Raw genomic sequence first — 24,457 nt, forward strand, 5'->3', positions numbered from 1 at the left:
TGAAAAAGTTAAAACGTTGAATTTAAATTGTAATGTCATCGCAGTACCGTCTAATTTTACTTGCTTCGCTGTCAGTCGAACAAACGAAGACTAAAGCGTGAATGACGTTCTGTATACGATTTTAACGCCCTATAAGTTCGGACACTTTTTAGCGCGGACCCGACGTCCATATAATTGTAAGTCAATGATATACAATACTGATTATTATACGGTGTGAATACACGATACCTAAAAAATTTCACGATAGAAAAAAAACATACGTAGATCGAAGTTTTACAAGAAAACCGTTATATTCAACAGGTTCTTTACATATACTAATGATTTTTTTTTATATCAACTGAACTAAATAGAACACGCGTTTGTGAAAAAATAAATTCTGAAATAAAGCCTGTGTGCCTGCCGCTCGACCCTAGCAAAATGAACCGTATTAGTACGGGAAAAAATTGAATTTGAGCTGAGGTAGTACAGACTTTTATGAATTTATATTAATAAACTTCGCATGGTTCACCATCTCAGTCAGCCATGACCATTGGACCTTTATAAGGCACGAAATATACGCGCTCCTCAGGACTGTCAGCACAGTGGCTTATAAAGTGATGTTTTCAAGTGTTAATTTATTTACCTTTGGAATATAGTAGATTGTACAACAATTACATAAAACGCGTCATTGTACTCGAGACGAGTATACATATGGATACTTAAGTCGAGGGCAAAATGGGTTTTATGAACGAGTTATACACTCTGCTTTTCATTTCGATTGCGAGGAAATTAAACAGCAAATAAACGATTATTTAATTAAAATTGAATGTAAAATTACAACAATTAGACATATAACACGGATTCAAAAAATAAAAGTAAAACTTTATTTTATAAAGTTCTAGTGTGTGTGGCTGTTGGCGCAGGCGTCATAGCCTCGGTCTTAAACGACGATTTTATTTTATGCACTACAGCATAAATACGAACTTTAAGAGCATGAAAAGTGAAAAATGATTTTTTGACTTTAGACTTCCATTGTTTAACTTTCACTATACGCAAGATCTATAAAAATATGTTTCATTTTCACAGTTACAATTGAATATATTTCCTCAAACGCTTCAGATTATGACTTCTGACCTAAATTATCTTAGGTTACAGATTGAATTCGTTACGACTTGTAGAATTGTATTTTTATGCTAGTTTCAAATTTCATTCATTTCGGTGGAGCAACGAGTAATTCCGTTCGTAGATTGTGTAATTTCAGTGGATGATATGAAAGGTTCGCGTGCTGCGCTTCGACAATAGCCTTTATGACGTCACCAAATTGATGTTTTTGTTTGAAAAAACAAATATATGCGATTCAGATCTAAAAAATACTTTAAGTGACGAAATGTAAACAAACCCGAAAACCTAAGAACTCGATTTTGTCACCTAAGGCTCAATTTACATTGCCGCGGAACGGAGGCGTCAATTTCGCCTCGCTGCGCGATAAAGCGCCCGCCGTCGTTGGAATGCACGAGCATTCGCGAGATCTCTCGCGACTGACGTCACAATTCGCCTGCCTTCGCGCCATTTCTCATGGATTTGCCAGGCGTCGCCGAAGGTGCTGCGGAACTCTCGCGAATGCGTGAGCATGCACGAGAATTCCGCGGGAGACGCGCTTTGCAATTCTTCGCTCGTATCTAGTTTGTACGTTATACAATTGACCATAAAGTTCATTACACTATGTACAATATCGTTACAAAAATTCGCTTCCATTCCGTTCCGCCGAAATATAAATTGAGCCTTAGTCGACATAAAGAACAGCATTAAATGATGTTAAATGTATTCTCTTAAAGACTCCTCAGTCTAACCTAGCATAATATATTAAGCAAAGTTTTTCAGATCAGCTCAAATATGCCGCCCGCCAAAAACATTCTACTATGAATTTTGCCAAGTGTCAACATTTATCCAGTGCTTCTATTTGCTAATTGTCCGGCAATCATCGGATTTCCGAACGCACACGAATATTATTTTCCATGTCTATTAATTATTAGATTTAAGATATATAATAATTTTAACTTTAAACAACGTACTTTATTGTTGTTTTGTTTTCCCTGTGAACTATATAGAATTGTAAAACTATTTCTCCATTTTTAATAACATTTATGTCAATAAGCAAGTTAACAAAAATATGAAGTAATTAAAGTGTGCTTCTAAACTCAGAAAAATATTCATTTTTAGTTTTATATAACTAACTAGTTATATTTTTATATAACTATATAACTAACTTATGTAACTAATTAGTTATACAAAACTAAAAATGAATATTTCTCCGGTTGTTAATCATTTCAATTCCGTCCATATCTGAATGCATTTCTTCATCTGACATAGCTATGTCAATATGTTCACCATGGATGGAATAATCACTTTTCCGAATAAGTATTTATTATAAAATTGTCCATGTACAGTAAACTGTGGTTAAAATTTGTAAAAGCTACAGAAACACGTGTTTTGATTTTAAAAAAATAACCATCGTGGTTTTTCTTGAACATATCGGCTTGTTGTAAAAAATACAAGTACACGCTGAAAATTATCTGTCGTGCGTGTGACTTTAGCGGCTTTCCTCCCATTGTATAATGATAAACTAAAAATGTAATAGCAACTCTATATACTTCAAACTTAGAAAGGCAAAGGGCAACTGGACAAAAACCCGACGACAGAAGAAACACGAAGTTTGCCCATGGACATTGAGAAAATAGAAGCACTACACGTATTCAATCATTATATTTAATACGTAATCGTTCCATAGCTTAATAATTATAATCTCAGTACAGAGTTATAAAAAACCGACCTCAAAAGTACGTTGAATTACGTCTATTTGCTAAGTTTTATTGAAATATCCTTAAATTCACCACTATACAGGACTTGACACTGAAGATAACAAAAATCGGTTCTCACTACTCAAAGTATAATATATGGAGAGAAAAACGCCTTGGATTGGAGAAATAGCAAAATCAACCATTACAATAAATAAAATTTAGGCGCTATTTATAAAAATGAATCTTCATGCGAGAACAGCCACCCTTCGAGGTAGATGATTTTTTTCAAAATGAAATGGGACTACTATGGAAGTACCTCCTTTCCAATTAAAAAAGAATCATGAAAATCGGTTCACAAATACCGGAGTTAGCGCGTAACATACATACAAAAAAAAGAACATACAGTCGAATTGAGAACCTCCTCCTTTTTTGAAGTCGATTAATTAAAAATATAACTTATAACCATTGATTTACAATTATATGGACGTCGGGTCCGCGCTAAAAAGTGTCCGCACTTGTAAGGCGCTAAAATCGTATACAGAGCGCGACACTCCGCTTTAGTCTTCATTTGTTCTACTGACAGCGCGATACTGCGATGACATTACAATTTAAATTTCGAATTGGTTGACTTGGGACATTTTTTTCGTGGTTTTTGTATTAGACCCGTCGTCCATTTATTTGTAAGTCAATGCTTATAACTCAAAAATTAATACTTAAAAATGACGACAACACGGTGCAAGTTTAATGTATCCGACAAGAACATCGCTTAAGCTAAAGGACAACATGAATACTAAAAAGTTACGCCATCAACTTTGGAACGTGACGTCATGACATTCGTTTCTTATGGCTGGGTTCACATTTGTGTCACTTTGCGGAAGAGATCTTTGACCCGTTTTCATATGCATAACAGCTAGTTTCAACGGAAATGATACGCGGTGTCATCCTCACAATCATGTTTAAAGAACGGAATGGGCTGAGGCAATATTTACCAAAATTTCGAGTAATATTCATAGAGTATACATAACACCTCCCTCTGAAATCCCGGAGTGTTTGAAAATAAAAGGTAAAAACACCAAAACAAAATCGTTATAATTAAGTTTTTTATTGAATATTAGGATGTTTCACCACCATTAAATTAAATTATTTTTTGTGAAATGGCATGTATTCAAATGATCATTTGAAATTTGCAAAAGCGCAGGCAAAAAACATTAAACGGTCATCTTTTTTAATGCTTGATTCTACATTACATCAAAAATCTAGGGTCTAAAGCACATAAGCCAAAAAAGTGCTTCATTTGCTAATATATAATTATATATTTTTTTGTATTGGAAATTAAATAACCTCTAGAATAGAGTTCGAAATTTATAACAAATGAATTTGACTTGTGTGCTGTAACCAGTACATGTATTCATTTATTCCGCCGACTCTAGAATTATTATCAGATATAACATCAAAGTACAGTATAAGCATTTTATTACATAAAAAAAATAAGGGTCATCACTCACCTGACGTTAGCCTGTCAAGCCGGTGGATGGTCCTCAAGTTTTTCAAATTGTACTCCTTAGCCAGGATGAAAACGACCGTGTTGTGACGGTATCTACCGCACGGGTGAACCTAAACAAATAACAGTACAATATTAATGCTATTTGTTACATCTTGTGCGAAGTTATTTTTTGTTATTATGCTGCCTTTTGCTAGCTGTACAAACACTGTATTTAACAATATTACAAAATAAGTTTTGTATAACAATTCATTATAAAAACATGTTTCTTTTTTGTTACAAAAAGAATGAAACACTAAAAAGAATTAGGTAAAGAGCTTAAGAAATGTTTATTTCTTTAATTTATTTCTAAATGAACACAGTATAGTAACTCCATACAAAATTGCAATGTAGTTTGTATATGTGCGAGCTCGCCGCGTGTCGTGTATGGACGTACACATTCGAATAATCTTGCAATGTAACACATCTCCCACACTAGCGTCTTTCGAGCAGTAGAGCTCCTTGTGAAAGAGTTCGTCCAGGGAAGTACTGCCACCTTACCTATTTCTGCCGCCAAGCAGTAATGTCACCATTACTGTGTTCCGGTTTTGAAGGGTAAGTGTGCTGGTGAAATTATACGGCACATGGGACTTGTCAACTTATGTCTCAAGGTAACAGGCGCAGTGGCAGCGCCCCTCAAATCTTTGCGATTTGAAAGCTCCGAGTGGCATTGCAATTGTTATGGACAGGCGACAGAAAAAAAAGAATGCTGATTAGTGCCGAATGTCCAGTATACAGCACGCAGGCTGCCTCACGCGCGTATATGGCGCTCGGCGATCGTGCACATGTAGTACAAACGCGCTGCTATTTTTGTATGGAGTTATCACACTTGTCTTGTGACTAAACGTACCTTAAATATTAGTTAGTACATTGTGAATTCAAGCTATCTATGGTAGTGCAAAGCAAGCATGAGTTAAATACACAATGATATTGTTGTTTACCAATTACCACTTTTCTTCTTATTGTTCTAAAAAAGAAGAAGCTTTTAGAGAATGGTAAATACAAATAATTTTTTGCTTATCTACGAAAATAACTAAACATGCAAAAGATGACCAAAAACATTACGGAAATATGCCTATTTCATTATGCGGTGCCAATCTCGCTCCAAACGAGACTGAGATACAAATTCACAACAAAGTATTATTTATTACATTTCCTCAAAAATATCTTTTCAATTCCAAATGAAATTGATAAAGAATTGCTTTTCAAAATTAATTTCCTTTCAGTATTGTACACTCAATTCAAGTACGTGATCTTTAAGTTACTAATTCGGAAAACATTGTTTTATTTTATAGACTTGGCCACAAAGTTTGTGCGGTATTAACATTGACTTACAAATAAATGGACGACGGGTCTAATACAAAAACCACGAAAAAATGTCCCAAGTCTACCTATTCGAAATTTAAATTGTAATGTCATCGCAGTATCGCGCTGTCAGTAGAACAAATGAAGACTAAAGCGGAGTGTCGCGCTCTGTATACGATTTTAGCGCCTTACAAGTGCGGACACTTTTTAGCGCGGACCCGACGTCCATATAATTGTAAGTCAATGGGTATTAAGGTATAATTTAAAACCACTCATCGTTGTGTAATGCCTATTTTTAAACGAATTTGGAGGTTCTATATTGAGATTGTATTTTTTTTGGTGTTTGTGTTTGTTTTCTCCGACATTTGCGAACTGATTTCAATGATTCTTTTTTTGTTAAAAGGAGGTACCTCTGTACTGGTCTCATTCAAATTTGGACAACATATTCCGATAGATATTTATGCATCCAGTTTATTATACGAGGGTTTGATAAGTCCGTGACTTTGAGAAGAAAAAAAACTTTTTTGAGTTATGGTTTATTTTTAACTCTATACACCTTGGCCAGATATATCTCAACTGCTTCGACGCATTAAAAAATATTTTTGTCAAACGGAAAAATAAGTCTCTATTTCAACACCATTTCCTCATTCTGGTGAAAAAGAGAGGTCAGTATAGTACGTATCGTTCGACAAGTTTCGACGTTATGACTGCAGATGAGAAACGGAACACACAAAAATCCGTTTTCGCCATCTTAAAAAAAATTGCATATTATTATTTTCACACTAAATTAAAAAAAATCTGTTGCTTAGTAAGGAGTTCTAAATTAAAAAATAATTTTAATTCCGAAAAAAGTTTTTATTAACCTTAAAGTTTTTATTTATCGTCTATGAATATGACTCATTATTAACAAAACAAATACTGACACAAACCAGCTCAAGATGTGAATTGTTAAACCGAACCCTGAAAATTATGCCTTATGTCAGTTATGACACATTAGTCATAGAAGATACGATGTACTTTTCCCTGGAGGAGTTTCGTGGAATATGAATTTATCAGTTATTTGGAGCGAGAATCGTAAGTTCTATTACGTGGCATCGGTTCAAAAAAACGTAAGACGGTGAAACGGTAAAGGTTTGCAAACCAAGTTCTGAGCCACTTCCATGTGGAATTTGGGATTTTCAACAGACCGTACATTCCCAGATCTGTCCGGGATATTTTGCAGTCTCTAAAGTTTTGTGATCACAATCTTCTGTCAGACCCTAACGGAGAACTTTAGACTTGAGAATTGGTGCGATAACAGGTTGATTTATTTATTTTCTTGTGTATAACTGTGTATAACTCTCGTGCTTTTGTTATTAATAGAGTACAATATATGTAGCGTAAATGGTTCCACCGTCTGAAATCCACGAATAATTAAAAATAAACGTTAAAAAATCAAAACAAAATACTTATACCAGTAATTTTTAGGTAAGTTATTTGTACTCAATTTTGGTGGCAATTTTTATTATTTCATTAATCGAATATATCGTCGTCAAATATTAAAGAATATTTCAGGTTACCACACTCGAATATTAAATAATACTTCATGATAATATTCTATAAATATTTAAATAAAAATAAATTGTCACCAAAATTGAGTACAAAAAACTTACCTGAAAATTATCCATACATCGAATTCTTAGCAATTGCTACATATTGGAAATTTAATTATTTATTCGGATGTAAAATGGTGTATATTTCTTTTTATAATTAATATAAAAATCGAAGACGAAGAAAAATTATTTCGATCTGATAGGACTCGAATCTGTTTCTATGTGTCTAGTGCTACCGTTCCATTTACTGAGCTATAGATACTTCCATGTGTTTGTTACAGATCTTTTGTATTGATATTTTCGACTTTTATCACCATAAACAACACCTGTGAGAGACTCATGAAGCTCTTCGCTCAGCCGGTACCTTTACAGCTACCAGAGTCTGACGAAAGATGTCGCTGTATTTATCATAATATTGGTTTTATTGAATATGATGATGTTTTACTACCACGATTTTCACAAATAAATACATCATGATATAAAAAAAATCAATGTATTTGTTATTTGAGATTTGAGATCTTCTAAATAATCTACCGTAGTCAACTACTTGCTAGTTAAACTATAAAAAAAAATTTCCGATCCGATAAAATAGTTTCATTTCCTAAAAATACTATAAATACAGGATTTCAGAGGGAGGTATTATCCACACTATGTGTATAACTATCTTAAAGTTTAGGTAAACAAACTTCGCCTATTTCGTTCCACATTTAATATTGTAGTGATGTAAATTCAGATTTCGTAATGATAATGCGCATATGATTCATTTTAATACGAAATGGCAAAACTACAAATTGAACACCCTTTTAGAAGAAGGTATATAAACAAAATAGGATCTGAATAAGCCTCCTGATGTATGAGGAGAATAAGTCCTTATTATTTGCAAATATATCGACCCCTTACTCGTGGCAGTTTATACAATGAGGTATACATCCACTTAACGACGATTGTTATATGAATGACTTTCATTAATATAGTAAACGAGGACGCCTACAGAACGTGTTTACATCCCACTATTCACTACCCAAGAATACATTATAGCCGTTTCCTCGAGTGTTGCGATAATATATTTCTTTTACTAAAACCTCATCAATTACTATCGTTTTTGTTTTATTTACTTCTTGTTTAGTTATCGTATTTTGTACGTGCTTGTATTTTTTTTCGAACAATTTTTAATTTTTTTAAACTGTTACTCATGTTAAATAGGACGAAAATCAAAATGCAATTGTAAGTAAATTCACAGAATGTGAAACTAGTTCATGTTCGGAACAAACTATTTTTTTGGATCTTTTTTTTTATAATATCAAATGACGGGACGAATAAGTCGTGCGCCTGATGGTGAGCTACACGCCTGTCTATAACAGTTGCAGTGCCACTCAAAGCTTTAAATTGCAAAGATCTGAGGGGCACTGCCACTGCGCCCGTCACCCTGAGATATAAGTTGACAAGTCCCATGTGCATGTAATTTCACCAGCACCCTTACCCTTCAAAACCGGAGCGCAGTAATGCTAACATTAGTGCTTGGCGGCAGAAATAGGTAAGGTGGCAGTACTTCCCTGGACGTACTCTTTCACAAGGAACTCTACTGCTACTAAGCTCAGTCTACGTGTCGATCTACAATAAATATGATATGGATTGTCTCATCATACGTGTCGATCGACAAAAAACGCAATGTCAATCGTCTCTCGCAATAAAATCGAGAAATTGTGCAGGCACCTTTATAACCACAAAAAAGGATTCATATCAACATATAGTTATGTCGATTAAATAATGCGAAAAAAGGTAGCATCCTGCCTGCGCAAAGTGCGAGAGAGCTCAAACAGAGTTCTTAAAATAATAGGGGATCGGTGGAATTGCGATCTGCTTGCAAGGTTCACCGAACTCCACGTCCTGGGATTCGGTAAAATTAGCAGGTACCAGGTAGCCATTTCATTAATTCATTTTATTAACCGACTTCAAAAAGGAGGAGTTGTCAATTCGACTTTGTTTTTGTATGTATGTTACGTGATAACTCCGGTATTCGCGATCCGATTTTGATGATTCTTTTTTTATTGTAAAGAGGATACCTCAGAAATGACCCATTTAAATTTGAAAAAAATATTCCACCTCTAAGGGTGGCAAACTAGGTGATGGATGATTTTGAGGTCGGTTTTTACTGTACTGAGATTAATTTCTTTGTATTCTGTAACTTTTGTACTACCTAACGGTAGAACAGATAGATAGTTCGTAAATTGTCTGCATAAATGATTTTTATTTTATTTATTTAAATCAGAACTACCCTATTGCAATTACTGTCGAATGAGTGTTATCTAATTTTATATCTTAAATAGTATTTCTAAGTCCAAGTTCAACCCGTAGAGTCCAACATCACATGACGTCACAAGGTCCCAACTCTTGACTTTCGACTCACCGGTAGCGAGCAAGGCTTGTCTAGCACGAGAAGCTCCTCATCCACGTGTATGATGCGCAAGGGACTAGCGAGCACTGGCGTCTCGTGCCTGGCCCACCACGGAAACATTTATGCCTCTTTTACATGATGTCAGCATTACAACCATCCAATAAGACACGTATAATGAAGCTTAAGCACCCAGTTATAACGCCTTCATGTGCATTAATAACGAATTTGAATTACATTTAAATTCCTCTGAATATTACAACCGCGCATTCGCCGCGCAGCTGCCACGTTGGCCAAAATCAAGCCAGTCTCGCCCGCGTGCCCGGGACGATTTTTGTCGAGCTTGAGTGAAATTCGTGTTGAATAAATGCGCCCTTAGGGTGACCGCGTGCTTCTGTCATGGCAAAATATGCTCTGTTTATTTAGGTTTTATGGTTTAACTTAAATAGTCGGCCCGGCCACGCGGGTGAGGCTGGCTAGAATTCGGTCCACGCGGCGGCCGCGCGGCGACCGCGCGGTTGTTTTATTCTGAGAAATTTAAATATTGTTGCAAGTTCGCCATTTTTGTACATGAAGGTGGTTCGCCTCGAGTAACTGGGCGTTTAAAGTTACAATTGCTATAAATTTGATTACAATTAACATAAAATGTATTTACACTTTTATACATTTTACATAACATGCTGTAGAATTTACAAAGTAAGTTAAATTTTGTAAACAATGTTGGAAATTAGTACACAGTAACAAAGCGTATAAAGCGAGCTTTTAAGTGAAACGACGTGTCTTATTGGGTAGGTATTTTTGGCAAAAAGTAAAAAAAGGCTCGATCTGCGAGCAAAGCTATGAGCATTAGTTCGAATAGAGCTGCCTGATAGGTATTTTTTTAAAGCGAAAGGCGTTAACTAAGATACGTCTAAAGCAACACGTATAGAAATAATGATGGTACTATATTCCTTATAATTTTTATATGATAAAGAAATCAAGTGCCGGATCAAAATATTTAGCAACGCAGCATAATCTACAAATAGAGTTATATTTAGAAATTGTTGAATAAATAAAGTTTTTTATTAACGTTTACTTGTTTATTGATCATGTAAATTAAGAACTATAACTCGACAGGATCTTGTAAATTAATAACTTCAACCCATTGACTTACAAATAAATGGACGACGGGTCTAATACAAAAACCACAAACAAAATGTCCCAAGTCAACCTATTTAAACGTAGTGACATGTAAAGGAATATGAAAAAGCTAAAACGTTGAATTTTAAATTGTAATGTCATCGCAGTACTGTCTAATTTTGCTAGCTTCGCTGTCAGTCGAACAAACGAAGACTAAAGCGTGAATGACGCTCTGTATACGATTTTAACGCCCTATAAGTTCGGACACTTTTAAGCGCGGACCCGACGTCCATATAATTGTAAGTCAATGCTTCAACCCCACAAGATCTTCTACATCAATGCCTTCAATTCCGACAAGATTTTGTAAAAATAACGACAGTTCGATAGGATCTTGTAAATCAGTAACTTGAACCCGACAGAATTTTGTAAATTAATAACGATAAACCGACAGGATTTTGTAAATTGATCATTTCAACGCCATTGGATCTGGTAAATTAATAACTTCAACCCAACAGGATTTAATATTACTGCAATACTATTTAATTTAATATGAATCTAATATTTTTAAGAAGGTTTTTAGTTAACATAATTTAAAATCATGCTCGAAGACTTGCTCGTACATCAAAATACCTTTTACAACGGACAAAATAATACGATGTTGCGTTTGCGCTTTTGAGATTTCTGAATAGTGAAATCTTGGTGAGGTAAAGCGTACATACTACGTCTATGAAGTGTATGGTTACTCACATTTATTTTTGTTTTAAGTATTTTGTTAATTGTGTTATAGTATGGTATATATTGTTATGTTCTATGTAGCTTGTGATCATCTGTATTTGCTATACAAACAGCAAGATTGCGGTTTTGAAACATGAGATACGAGGTTCTTGTTAATTGTTGCTATAGGATATTTTTAATACATACCAAGCTACAGCAGACTGAATAACTTGTATGGAAAGTGGATAACTTCTAAAAACAATCTTAACAACAAAAGTTCTATCCCGAGTATAAGATTCATAATAGTATTTCGCCGTTTCGAAATCTCCACGTCGCTTAGCGAAAATAACGAAACTGATTGTTGAAACACAGATCTTCTCCTTTGGTGGATAATGGGCCTAACTCTGAGTAATAACATTTCTTTTATTGTAACACGGAAAATATATTAAACAAGTAATGTAGGTATACATTTGTCTCGAGGGTCTTGCGGTTCAGCCGCGTTTTTGTCAGGGTCGTATTTTATTAAGGATTTAATATAAGAGACATGGTTAATATGTTGTATAGCTTAGGACTTTTTGTAATGTAGTGTGGTAAACTAACTTATTAAGTAGATTTATCTGTTGTGCGCTGCATGTGTGTACTGTGTTTCAAATGTAGTTTGTGTAAAGAAAAATTTTAAGTGATTATGGTACATGCCGTTTAAGTAAAAAAAAGCAAAGAAATAAATTTAATTAAGAATGGTCTAACTTATTATTACAAAAATAGTCTGTTTACAATATTGTACAAGTATTAGTGTTAGTAATGTTCGCTTAGAGTCATAATATGCTGATTGAAATTGCACAGAATCAAGCAAAATAAATAATAAAGCACTTGCGTGCATTGTAAAAAGCAATAACTGCATTTTCAACAGAAATGGGTTGGGGTTTTTTTAGACAAATGAGTGCGATATATCACTTTGCCATCCGGTCACTCCAGCCTGAGGCCTCCATCAGGGCATTGCATCAATCAATGTAATTGGACGCAGTCCATCAAATGGCTTTCGACGGTAAAAGTCAAGGATTTACCGACTTTGAAGGATTCTGTATAAATATACATTATTATTAAAATTGGGAACTGTGTAAACAGAAATATGTAAATATTAACTAGTTTCTTTAAATTGGAACTGTAAACCTACGACCACTATTAGATGATTTTAGTATTTACACGTTATCAGTAGCATACAAAAGTCAACGTAGTGTTGAAGCGAAAAATTAAGGATTATTCAAGTATAATAATTGAAATAAACAAATCAAGGAAATAGGTATTTTACAAGTGATAAGTAATGTAATTTTCATAAATGTTCAAATCGATTATTTTACAATTTAACCCTAAAACACATTATAACGTAATTTTGTAATAAACGCAGAAACAGAAAATGATGAAGTCATCGTCGAATTAATTCTTTTGATCAAATTGATTGAATTTTTTCAAATAATTTAAATGATAAATAACGAATTGCTGCGGAACATTTTGGATTAATTTAAATTTAAATTTATGCTTTACGAAGCGTAATCGGCAAAGGGTTAATTATCCTTTGTATGTGGTACGGTTAACTTAACTTTGTGCTATTTTTGATATAATGCGAGCAATTTCGTATTGAATAAATGTCTGAATATGAATGTAATTAATGATCCATTTGTCCTCATTGCTGTCGAAGTTGATATAGTAGATATTTCGCACCATTAATAATAATAGTGACGTAAATCCAAATGTAATTTTTGGGAAAATTACAAAATAGGATTAAAAACGTAACGTATTTGGCATATATGACATGAAAAACAATATCATATAAATTTTATGTCGCACTTATTTTTATTCATTTCGTATTTTTTTCTAAAAATGTGATTTATTAAATTATTTAAATAACATTGAGGGTACAATTTGACAAGCACATTTTTAAACTAAAATCAATAAGGACATTTTGAACTCCTATATTTAAGTGAAAAATTAAATGCTATAATGACAATTAGATTTTATGTAAGAAAATCCTTACTATAAGTAATCAAAAATCAATTTTATATACATTGCTCTCGTCTGAATATTAGATTTGAACCAAAAATGCCAGTTTTGCCGCCGGGTGAGCCTGCTTTACATGCAAAACAGCACCGATGCCTACTTCATACAATTCCTGTTTTATAAAGCTATTGAACTATAAATAAATAATATCTCTTAAAGGAGCGCCCACTGAACAAACAAAAAGTAGTTGGTTTTTCCGAACCAAATATGATTCAGAAAAAGTTTGTAGAAATTAAAGAAAATATATCAACCCATCTATTAGGCACGGGTCTCCCCTCAGGCGAGGGTTACGGTTTTCCTTCATCGAAAAGCTCTTGGTAATGGTTTCAAATTAAATTTAACCATCTTTAAGGTTATTTTTGTGACAAAAGGTAGCCTAATATTTTGTTCAAATATTTTCACTGTGTATAAAGGAGCAGTAAATTTTGACTCAAATTCTAAACAAATTCTCACTCCTCAAAGAGATTTCTGTGTTTATAATAAAAGCTGATATGAGAGTGGCTTCGCAGTATTAGAAGTCCTCCATCACCGAGCTTCAGAGTATTCCGTGGCTGTTTTGCGTAAACGGCAAAGGAATTTGCTTTTAGATGAAAGCGGATTTTGCCTGTGGCAGACACGTTTGTATTTTGCGAATAAAATAATTTATAGCGTCACCTTGTTTGGTATTGTTTTAGATTTTGCGTCATTAAATCCACAAAACGTATTCGAAGCTCTTTTAAATCTGATGATAATTTTCATATAATATTTTATATATGTATAGGTAAATTTAATTAAAAAGTACTACTTACGTTCGAAGACCACCGCTACAAAATATCTGCTACTAAATACGTTACATTTATTCTAACTATGACGTGACACCAAAGCATGCATAGTGATGTTAAAAAACATATATGTGTTACAAGAAATACAAAAGTTACATAGAATATAAGAATGACAGAAGCGACACATAACATGGCTGTCTCAATTGCCACTTACGGGAATAGAGGCTGGTTTGTTGACAACCACAATGTCCTCGTCGATATGAACGAGGGTGATAGGTTGGCTGGTCACCGGTACTTCGTGCCTGCAACGATACACACGTCAGGCTAACGGGCTCACCGAAATACCAGACGCTGAGCAAAATCGTCGATGGATCGTGTACTGTACAATCTGTTCCTCAATACTCGATTACATTAGTGAGAGGTGTGGAATCTATTCCATTTTTTTAATGTTAATTTGAAGAATATGTTATCGTACAAGACATTACAAAGGAATTTATAGTAGGTTAGGTAAATTGGATTGCTCAGAGTCTGTTCTAGCTTATACAGGTGAATGGTATACCGATTAGACAGGAAGAAAACAACGAATGAATATGCGTGACTAAAGTTACAATATGCAAAATGGTCATTGTAGGTAGTTTGTTTACACTTACATAAATTTTGTTTACAATATTATTTTCGTATTAGAACTTCGTTGGTCGCTATGGTGGGGATTTAATGTAGGTAAATAAAGGATGCATGCTCATTCGGTGCTTTTCATTATTATATTAAAACTATATACAGGGACCTTACAAAGAAGCTTAGATATGTTGAGCAGACGCCACATTGTTGGTTTAGGGTTATTACGTTTAGGTGCTCTCACAGGGTGGACATTTTAGATATTTAACTCGTTCATGAACTGTAACGGCATTTACCGTAAAATTGAATATAAGAATATGATAGTATATACGGGGTACCTGGCTTCGCTGTAAGGATCTCAAAAAACCAATTACGAGATTCAGCGCGCGATTCCCAAATGCCTTCTGTGTAGGTACCACCTACTGCTTCTCCACATCGAAGTATCAAGAACGTACAGATAAAATATGTTGTATTTTATTATACCAATAGATAGGACGAACAAGTCGTGCACATGGTGGTAAGCGAGAGGCTAGTCCATAACAGTTGCGGTGACACTCAGAACTTATACCATTATATATTACTGCTTGGCGGCAGAAATAGGTAAGGTGGCAGGCAGTACTTCCCTTTTTTTTTTCGTGGAAAAATCCTCCAAGCGGATCCGCGGAGAGGTACCGGCAAAAAATTTTTGTGTGCGGTACCATTTTAAGTACTGTCCATGAACGGGTTAAATAGTTTTTGGAAAAAAGTAAAATAGAACTTTGGTAGGTCACGTTTCGATTTTTATACGACTGGCTGTTCGGGATCGAAAACTTGATATAAATTGTGAAAAAGTCGTAGAAGTCAATTTCTGTTGTAATAAAAGTTGCTCCTTTAGTTCATGTTAGCGTTGCAAATATGAATACAAAATAGCAATTCAAATAATGTGTATGTGTATGTGTACTTAACAAATTTAACTTATTATGCACGAGGTATTAATTTCCGCTTGCACTAAAATGTATCTTAAACCAATGCTTCTAATGCACAAGACACTCTTAGTACATTGTGTTCATCATCAACCTATTTATACGTCCCAGTGTTGGCCACGGGTCTACCCCCAAGGGGAGAGTTTAGGCCATAGTCCGCCACGCTGGCCCAATGTGGGTTGGGGATATCAAGCGTTTTGCGAGGGTTGTGAACCTTCTTCGATAGGTTTCATCACTATGTTTTCCTTTACTGTAAACCTTGTGGTAAAATATAAAATAAAATATCGCACATAAATTCCGTTCGCGCACTACGTCCGATTCGTATCAGGGGGTCTACTCTCGATCTCCGTCCGACATCCGTCCGAAACAATTACTGCCAAATAAGCAATACTTGACCAAATGAAAAGACGCGTGATGCGAATGAAGCTTCATATTTGATACTTGTCTTTTAATTTTGTCGAATATTACTTATTTGACAGTAATTGTTTCGGACGGAAATCGAGAGTAGACCACCAGGTTCCGAATCCGAGAAATGTACACAATGCCGTATACTAACTAAAATGCGGCTAAATGACAAATGCCCAAATATCCCTTTTTAAACAGCAAAACATAGAGCACAAAATTCTCTTTAAAAACAATTAAAATTAGTTAACGTGTTATGGGAACATAAGATAACATAACTGAAATGTCATTTAACAATTTCAGTATTCTGAAACCTTAGAATAATAACGCATAGAATGATAGTTTCATATCAAACGTACTGTCACAAGTGAGGCAAAAATCAAATTCATGTAGGCTAGTTTTAGTGGTAGGTTAATTTTCGGTTTTAGTGAATATTTATATAAAAATACAAGTTGAAACGCGTTACTTCCTTGTGGAATGTGATGTTAGTATCTATTTTATGTTTGTCTGACGTATTTTTACACTCATTTACCGCACATTTTGTCATTTTTAGCTAAAATTTTTGAGCTGTTCGCGGTGCAAGTTGACCTTGAGCACAGAAGGCCCGCCCGCTCGTGTAGGCCCCTTGGGAGAGCTTCAATTTGCCTCACTTAGCGTGTGCGGGCTAGGTTTCTATGCGTTATTATTGTAAGTCTGAAACTGTAATTTTTTATTATATCTCAAAAATAGTTATTTATTATGCAAGGCCGCACAGTTGTTCTTTGACGCGAGCGCTTGTATTGAAACCTGAGCAAGCGAAGGAGCTAAGATTCAACCACGAGTGAAGCTCGTGGTTCAAAAGTAGATTCCTGGGCGTAGCGAGGCTTTCAAGGCACTAGACGCAAAACAATTTTGCTGCCGAACGAAACACAATTTTTCACCTCACAAAAAAACGATAAACAGTTCAATTTTTTTAAATTTATTAAGGCTTTGGCAAAGCCATCAGCCTAAACATGAAGTTTAATTATGTCTCTGTAAATATGGCCGCCACAAAGAGGATAGGCAATTTGAGGCGGCGTGCTTGGATTGACTCGGGATTCCTTAAAACGGGCCGATACGGGTATTTTAGTTCGAGATTCGTATAATTTCGCGTTTTAATCTTCGATTAAGGCACAATAGCACTATCCTATTCCACTTTAAACTAGATTTCACAAAATAATTGAAAGTCAAAATAAAAACGACAGTTTTCCCTCCAAAAGGTCCAGAGCCATAAACAGTTCAACTTTAAATCATCAGTTTTTTTTTATTAAAAGAAAAAGTTTATCTTCGGATGCTTTCTGAATTTACACCTCATCAATTTTTATTCTTGCTTGTACTTTTACTTTGTGTTATTAAGAATTCTTTCACGAATTTAAATAATTTCATAAACACAAGTAGTTAACATTGTCAATGTAATGTCAACCATAATAAGTATAAAATATGCCAATGGATTTATATTACATAGGTACATAAGTAGGTAATGTACGACAAATCGCGTAGTTGAACGTGTCATTATCTTTTTTTTAATCGAAAGGAAAAGTTTGATGCACGTTAGCGTGCAAAAAACGCTCTTGCGCACTGATTTCTAATGAGAAAGAAAGCCTTTCCGACGTAGTTAGGTGAAACATATTTTATCACGTAGCCGCGTTTTGGTTAACGGATAGCAGAATGACGGTCTGAAATATGTCAGAGGTCATTTCATCTCTAGGTGATTGGAATCGGACTTAGTGCACAAGCGACATCCGAAGCGGGTCGGATTTTCCTAGATTTTTATAATCTCGGATTCGGAACGGATACGAATGGGGTGCAGCGTGCTAACGCGCCCCGAGTTTGAAGTCAGGATCTGTACCTACGGCCTCTCCTTAAAAGGTGGTCAACGATTTAAGGATTCGATTAAGACGTATTTAAGTTTAATACAAGTGTGCGTAAGTGTTTCTGAACATAATTCTTACCAATAGAGAAGTAAAAGTTTTTATAAAGTGTTAAATAAAATAAATAAGAAAGAAACACGAAAGCACTCTCGAAATAAATACATTTTAAGGTTAGTAATGTGAAGTAAAATCTATAAATTTAACCACTCCATACTATTTTATTATTACATCATAAATAAATGAAAGAAAGAAGAGACATTGTTACAATATTTACATAAATGTTATATGCAACGTGTATAAATGTAAACTTTAAGGCTTTGTGTAAATTTTATGGTAGATGTACTTATGTGTTAAATAATTCGTATTGTGTAAAAAATTACAAATTACGAGTATACAGTGTGCTATTCAATACAAGTGCGTCAAAATGTCTCAACTTAAAGCTATCTACATTTTTTTTTATTGAAAAACAAAACTATACCTATGGACTACGTTCGCAAGGAGGTCGTTATGTTTTAGCCTGTAGTCAGGGTCTACTCTTTCATAGTTCACTGTCAGGGTCCCAGCTCTGATGCATCTTTCGTATTCTGCGGCAGGATGAGCCCTGAACTCTCTGGCGAACACGTCGAGGATGCGTTCACCAACCCACCGCCCTTTTGTGAAGGTGGTGAATGTGAAGTAGTAGGGGTATACTTTTCTGAGGCCTGCAAATAAACATACAGGTTAAAACAATTATTAAGTTAACATATTTTTATTATTAATGTAATTTCACCTTTATTTTGATTTATGACCAGGTAGTGGCAGGTGCTTGGTACATACAATGTTAGATTTTTTAATGCATGTGAAATAAATTGAGATTTTTTTATTATATACTTGTAAGTCGTTTACTATACGAAAACACAAATTTATGTACCAAGACAGGATGTACCAATAACATCAAATTCAAAAACATCATGAACTAAAAAACAGATGTTAGAGAAATTTCGTTTATGAATAACGCACACACTCAACATAACACACACTCAACATAACCCCGCACTAGAGAAACCCTGTGTCGCGGGTGCCATGGACACACACATACACAACCACAAATTACACCCAAACTCACGAGAGAAATAAATGTAGGTCATACAAATATTTCTCCCGGCCCGGGAATCGAACCTGGGACCTCTGCGTGGCAGTCCGGCGTGGTAACCGTTAGGCCACGGAGGCAGTTAAATATAAATTTTACTGTCGGCCGAATTTGTTTTCTTTTTCATAAACATAATATAAAATTATTGTGTACTGGGACTATGAATAACTTAGTACAGTGTATTGAAAAAAAAAAACATTATTAATTTTGATCAAATTCTGCGGTCCGATTTTTTCTTTCGATACAATGAAATGATCCCAAGAAGAAATTGAATCGATCATATCAAAAATTGACAATATTATTCGATTTTATGTAGAACACACGCTTGACCGAAAAATTGACTATGTTAAATTTGTTTTTACAAAAAAAGACCAGTTGGCCTGGACCTTTCCAAAAGCAATTTTATTTCAATGTAAGCTTAAAGTAAGCTTATTACAATATTACTCATATTCGTACCATGACGAACCTGTCTACCAAGTAATATATTATTGTAAAAGTGATTGAAAGAACGAATGATTTCCCAATATTGTCTATTTCATACTAAAAATAGGAAAGAAATAACGCTATATGAACTATATAATGCCATCTCTTTCTTTTTGATGTTCCGAATCGTCTTATCGTAGTATAATGTTTAAGTACTTAATGTTATTTACTTGCAGAGAATTTTGACTGTTAAAAAAGAAAAGTATGTAATAATGAAATCTATTAAAATTACGTTGTTTTCAATAACTATTCCAGCTTGTTTTATTTATTTCATGACGAAAGATTAATAAAACCAGCTTAGTCTTTATAATCACGTTGTGAATTCGGAAATATAGTCTAGCGTCAACTGTTAGTTTCGCCAAGTGACATATAGATGGCGCTGTTATAATTTTACGAAATAAACACCGCGTATTTTTATTTAACGAAAAATCAAATCAAAATCAAAAAATATTTACTATGTGCTAATAAATTAAAAATAAACAAAACATTGAAGAGATATATGTAAATAAATAAGTTCAACTTAACGTTTAATCATTACAAATCAATACTAAGATAATAAAACTGAAAATAATATTGTTGCATTGCATCCATGTAACTATTTTAAGATTGCTAAATTTGACATAAGTGCAATATTCTTTAATGTTAAAGTCGCGTCATAGTACGAACTGAGTGAATGAATAGTCACAAAGCTGCCAATAAAACATCATAGTTTTAACATTACATTAAGCTTACTTTAAGCGCGTTATGGTACGAAAAGTCAATATAAGGTTAAAGAAATATTGTTTTAGGAGGTTGTGGTAGACCCCCTTATGGTTCCTAAGGGAGTTTTCCTGTATCTCATATGGTTCGAATGTCCCTACGTATATAGCCCCAGTTAAAAAAATCATAATAATATATATATAAGTAATTTACTTTGTATGATAATTGAGTATATAGCTTTCATTCTTTTTAATAATAACAATCCTCCCAGTTCTCCAAGTTTACCCATATGTAATATTTTTAAGTTATCTTACTTTTCTATTTGTTATGTGGTACAGTAACATGTTTAAATACATACAGTGATAATTATAAACATATTTTCGATTCTCAACCGGAAAGTTTGTAAATAAAAACCAGTTGTATTTATATTTATTATTTCCCCAACTTTTAACAGCACTGCAGAACATTTGAAGGTAACTGCAGTGTAAAAAAATAAAAAGGCCAGAGGGGAACATACGACTAGACAAATGTATTTGGCACTAGTGAATTTCGCAATGACTAAGAGGGGGTGTAGTGCCACCAAGTTAACAATGCAGTGCAATGATGTATATGGTTCCATGTAGAACTGAACCATAGATATGAAATATTTTTTTATACCGGGTGCCATCGTTAAGTGTGCCCAGGCGATTATTACGTAAATATAAAATATATTAAAACCCTTTAATTATTAAAACGACATCAATAACTTTTTAAAATAAAACTAGAAATATCTACAATTTTATATATTTAATATGACATTCGTAAACAGTTTAGCGTAGCTTTAGTTGACCTACTTTAAGAGTAAGTAAGTAACAATAAGTTTACATATGCGATGCTCCGTCACTCTCTCGAGGTTACGCAATAAGTGTATCGTCGACAGTGTATGCGCTCAGACAAGTCTATCATTTACATTACAATCTTTATGCAACCCCTGCATTTAGTTCCGCATGAATGCACATGACTGGCAACGTTATTATCACCTCTCTGAGCGCATGCTTAGGTTCCTTTTTCCTCGTAGTGAGCGCCTAGTTTCATTAGTCAGATTTAATAGGCTATTATAACATAGGTATTTTCGATTTTGCATGAGAGTGATGTATCTGTTACATAGTAACTATTAAGTAATCTGTGACAAAGAGAATTAAAACAAAGTGATGTTTATTTTGAAGTATAAAATGTTGTATTTAAAACAGTTGTACAAAGCTAAAGGTTATTTCTTATATTTATAGAATAATCACCTAGGCACACTTATTGATTGCAACCTGTATATCTATAGGTAGTCTAAAATCAACATTAATTAGTAAAAAAACAATCTAAGGTTGTATCACAAAAATTAATCCTTATGTATTGATATGCCTATTCGCTGGAAATGAATTTGAAGATCGATTTTCAACATCTTAATTAACATATTCTTCAGTTTGGTGGGAAAATACCGTATTTTTTTAACCAAAGTTTTCTTCACTACAGTGTGACTTAAATGGGCATAATTTTTATGCAGTGGTAACAAAATATTTAATATGTATAACTACAAATTAAAAAAGAAATACTTAATAAAACCGTTCAAGGTGTTTATCGTTATAAACTTAAAACCAAGAAAATTTAACACCTGCCTATAATATAAACACCCTGAATACATACAAATAAAAGACATATATCAAAGTAAACTATACAGTGTGACGTCGTAACCACGTATTGCGGTTTTTTAAAACTCCTAATTTCAAATATTCTTCTTAAATATGGCAAATGTTATCAGCAAAGGTTGAGCAGATGGATTGTTAGTGTATCTGTAGGTATTTTTGCAAGTACATTAATAACTTTGTGGACCATTTGTCGCTAGTACAATAACTTTGCATAGGCCTAATTTTGGTTAGAATAAAATATGAAGATATAAAAAATCCTTTTATGCTAAAACAAAGCCAAGTTGCTGTTTTCTTAATGCAGGTAAAAACCATTATGACGTGTCCACCTTTCCCATATAAGAAATTGTTTTTGAATATTTAGTTTTTCTCAATAAACTTACACATGTCATTGTACAAATTTTTATAGACATAAGAAGAACGGGTAACTGCGTCGATAAAGAAGGCAGCGTATTCATAGACCAGTATCCCATGTGTAGACTACCCTAAAACCTATAAACCCCATATCGTTAAACCGAGCACTCAACTAAATCACCATGCATTACAACGTATGTGGCATTAACGCAATCAATAACTCGTTAACATTAAACCTCCCAAGGCTCTCAAGGAATTAGATGGAACGGCAATGCGGTAAGATGACTAAGGCTATAAACTAGTGATGGGATGTGGACTTAGCGCAAAAATTTTCGATTTGCCGGAAGTCCATCGACATGGTCAAATCCGAGGTTTTTTATGATACAAACTGACGGGACGAACAAGTCGTGCGTCTAATGATAAGCGACACGCCTATCCATAGCAGTTGCAGTGCCAGTCAGAGCTTTAATTCGCAAAGATCTGAGGGGCACTGACAATGCCACCCAGAGACAACAAGTTGACAAGTTCCATGTGCCTGTAATTTCACTAGCACCATTATCCTTCATAACCAGAACGTAGTAATATTTACATCATTGCTTGGCAGCAGAAATAAGTGAAATGGCAGTAATTCTCTGGGCGAACTCTGTCACAAAAAGCTCTACTGACACGAAAAAAACAAAAAAAAGTTTTTGTGATAAATTATGGTCCTGTTTTATGTAAAAAAAACACATTTAATGCTATTAGTTTTTCTATGCCAGATCATGTGTATGTGGCCCCTAGTGCTATGGGTAGTTGAAGGTTTCTGGAATTATTCGTTTAGCAAACAATATCATCAGAATATTTTACTTAAAAATGATTAACGAATAACCTTGCTTGGTAGGTTTAACCTTTTTATACAAAATTGAAATTGCACTATTTCTGACGATAACTACTAAGTATTGTTGTTGCTTTTACCCCCTGTCATAACGATTCTGCATCAGGTAATATCAAATTTATCGACAATAACTAAGAACATCTCTACTTAACCCATAAAGGAAACTCCTATGGAGCTGTTTTATTGAAAAAGTCTATTGTTACCGATGACTTGAAGTTTCAGGTGGGGACCCGGATAGAGAAGCGTTTAGGGCAAGAAAATGGAAGGAAGGTAACATAATTGCATTAAGGAAATTGAAGACGGCAGATTTAGCGGTGGAGAAGTTGACTTGTAAAGTCAACTCTATATGAATGAGAGGAAAGTCTATTCTGGTATTCACTATCTGCAATTCTTGTCATTTAAAATAACCACTAGTTTTAGGAATTTTAAAACACGTACTGTAACGATCGCGATGGTAAAGGGTCAAAGGATACACCGTTGTTTTTATTGTATTAATTAGCGTTTATTGTTGTTTTGTTCAGTGTATGAGTGGACGTTTGGGAACCGTAACAGGTTCGTAACAATGTAGAAACAGCAGGTTTTGTACGTTACTAAAACGGCGTATCTCGAGTAGCAGGTTTTCAGGTGTAGCTGCGTTTACGTGCTAGCAGAACATCTATCCTATAATATATTAAATTAAGTCAGTCAGATTCTCTAAAACTAACATTCTCTATTCAGAAGCGTTCGGCGAGCTTCGGTTTCAATATGCGTGAGGCGGTCTGTTTTGTCACTTGTTATTATATTGGTTGCACGCGTCTCGTTATCGCCATGTAGCAGGAGTTGCAATTTTTGAAAGTCTACTCTATTAACATAGATTTTATAGTCTCTTGCATTGATACTGTAAATTATCCGTAAATATAATATTAAGTATCTTAAGTGAATAATATAACGCCAGCATGTTGGTTTTATTTGTACTAATTAATAATCTCAAAATATTTTCAGAATAACTGAAATTGTTTACACATTTATAGCTCCCGTTGTACAGTTCCCCATAACGAGGCCGGTAGCAATATTACAAGTAGAGCTGCCATTGAGAATAACTTGTTTCAGAATCCGCTATCGTTCCGCTGTATGTTAGCCCCA

At 34.3% G+C, this 24,457-nt stretch overlaps 1 protein-coding gene across 2 annotated transcripts in view; it reads right to left on the reverse strand.

The window, feature by feature from the left end:
* LOC113231462 (RNA pseudouridylate synthase domain-containing protein 2-like) overlaps positions 1 to 24,457 on the reverse strand; it is a 156,589-nt gene that overhangs the window by 8,862 nt on the left and 123,270 nt on the right. The window contains exons 4-6 of one of the 2 annotated variants that reach the window (XM_026465799.1): positions 18,602 to 18,824; positions 9,622 to 9,709; positions 4,283 to 4,391 (exon numbers count right to left, since the gene is read on the reverse strand). In XM_026465799.1, coding sequence (XP_026321584.1) covers positions 4,283 to 4,391; positions 9,622 to 9,709; positions 18,602 to 18,824 — 420 coding nt within the window. Of the gene's footprint in view, positions 1 to 4,282; positions 4,392 to 9,621; positions 9,710 to 14,469; positions 14,558 to 18,601; positions 18,825 to 24,457 lie in introns of both variants that reach the window. The other variant, XM_026465792.1, reaches the window with a different exon arrangement.

The sequence above is a fragment of the Hyposmocoma kahamanoa genome, unplaced genomic scaffold, assembly GCF_003589595.1.
Source record: "Hyposmocoma kahamanoa isolate Upper Pololo Valley unplaced genomic scaffold, ASM358959v1 102, whole genome shotgun sequence".
Classification (NCBI taxonomy): Eukaryota; Metazoa; Arthropoda; class Insecta; order Lepidoptera; family Cosmopterigidae; genus Hyposmocoma; species Hyposmocoma kahamanoa.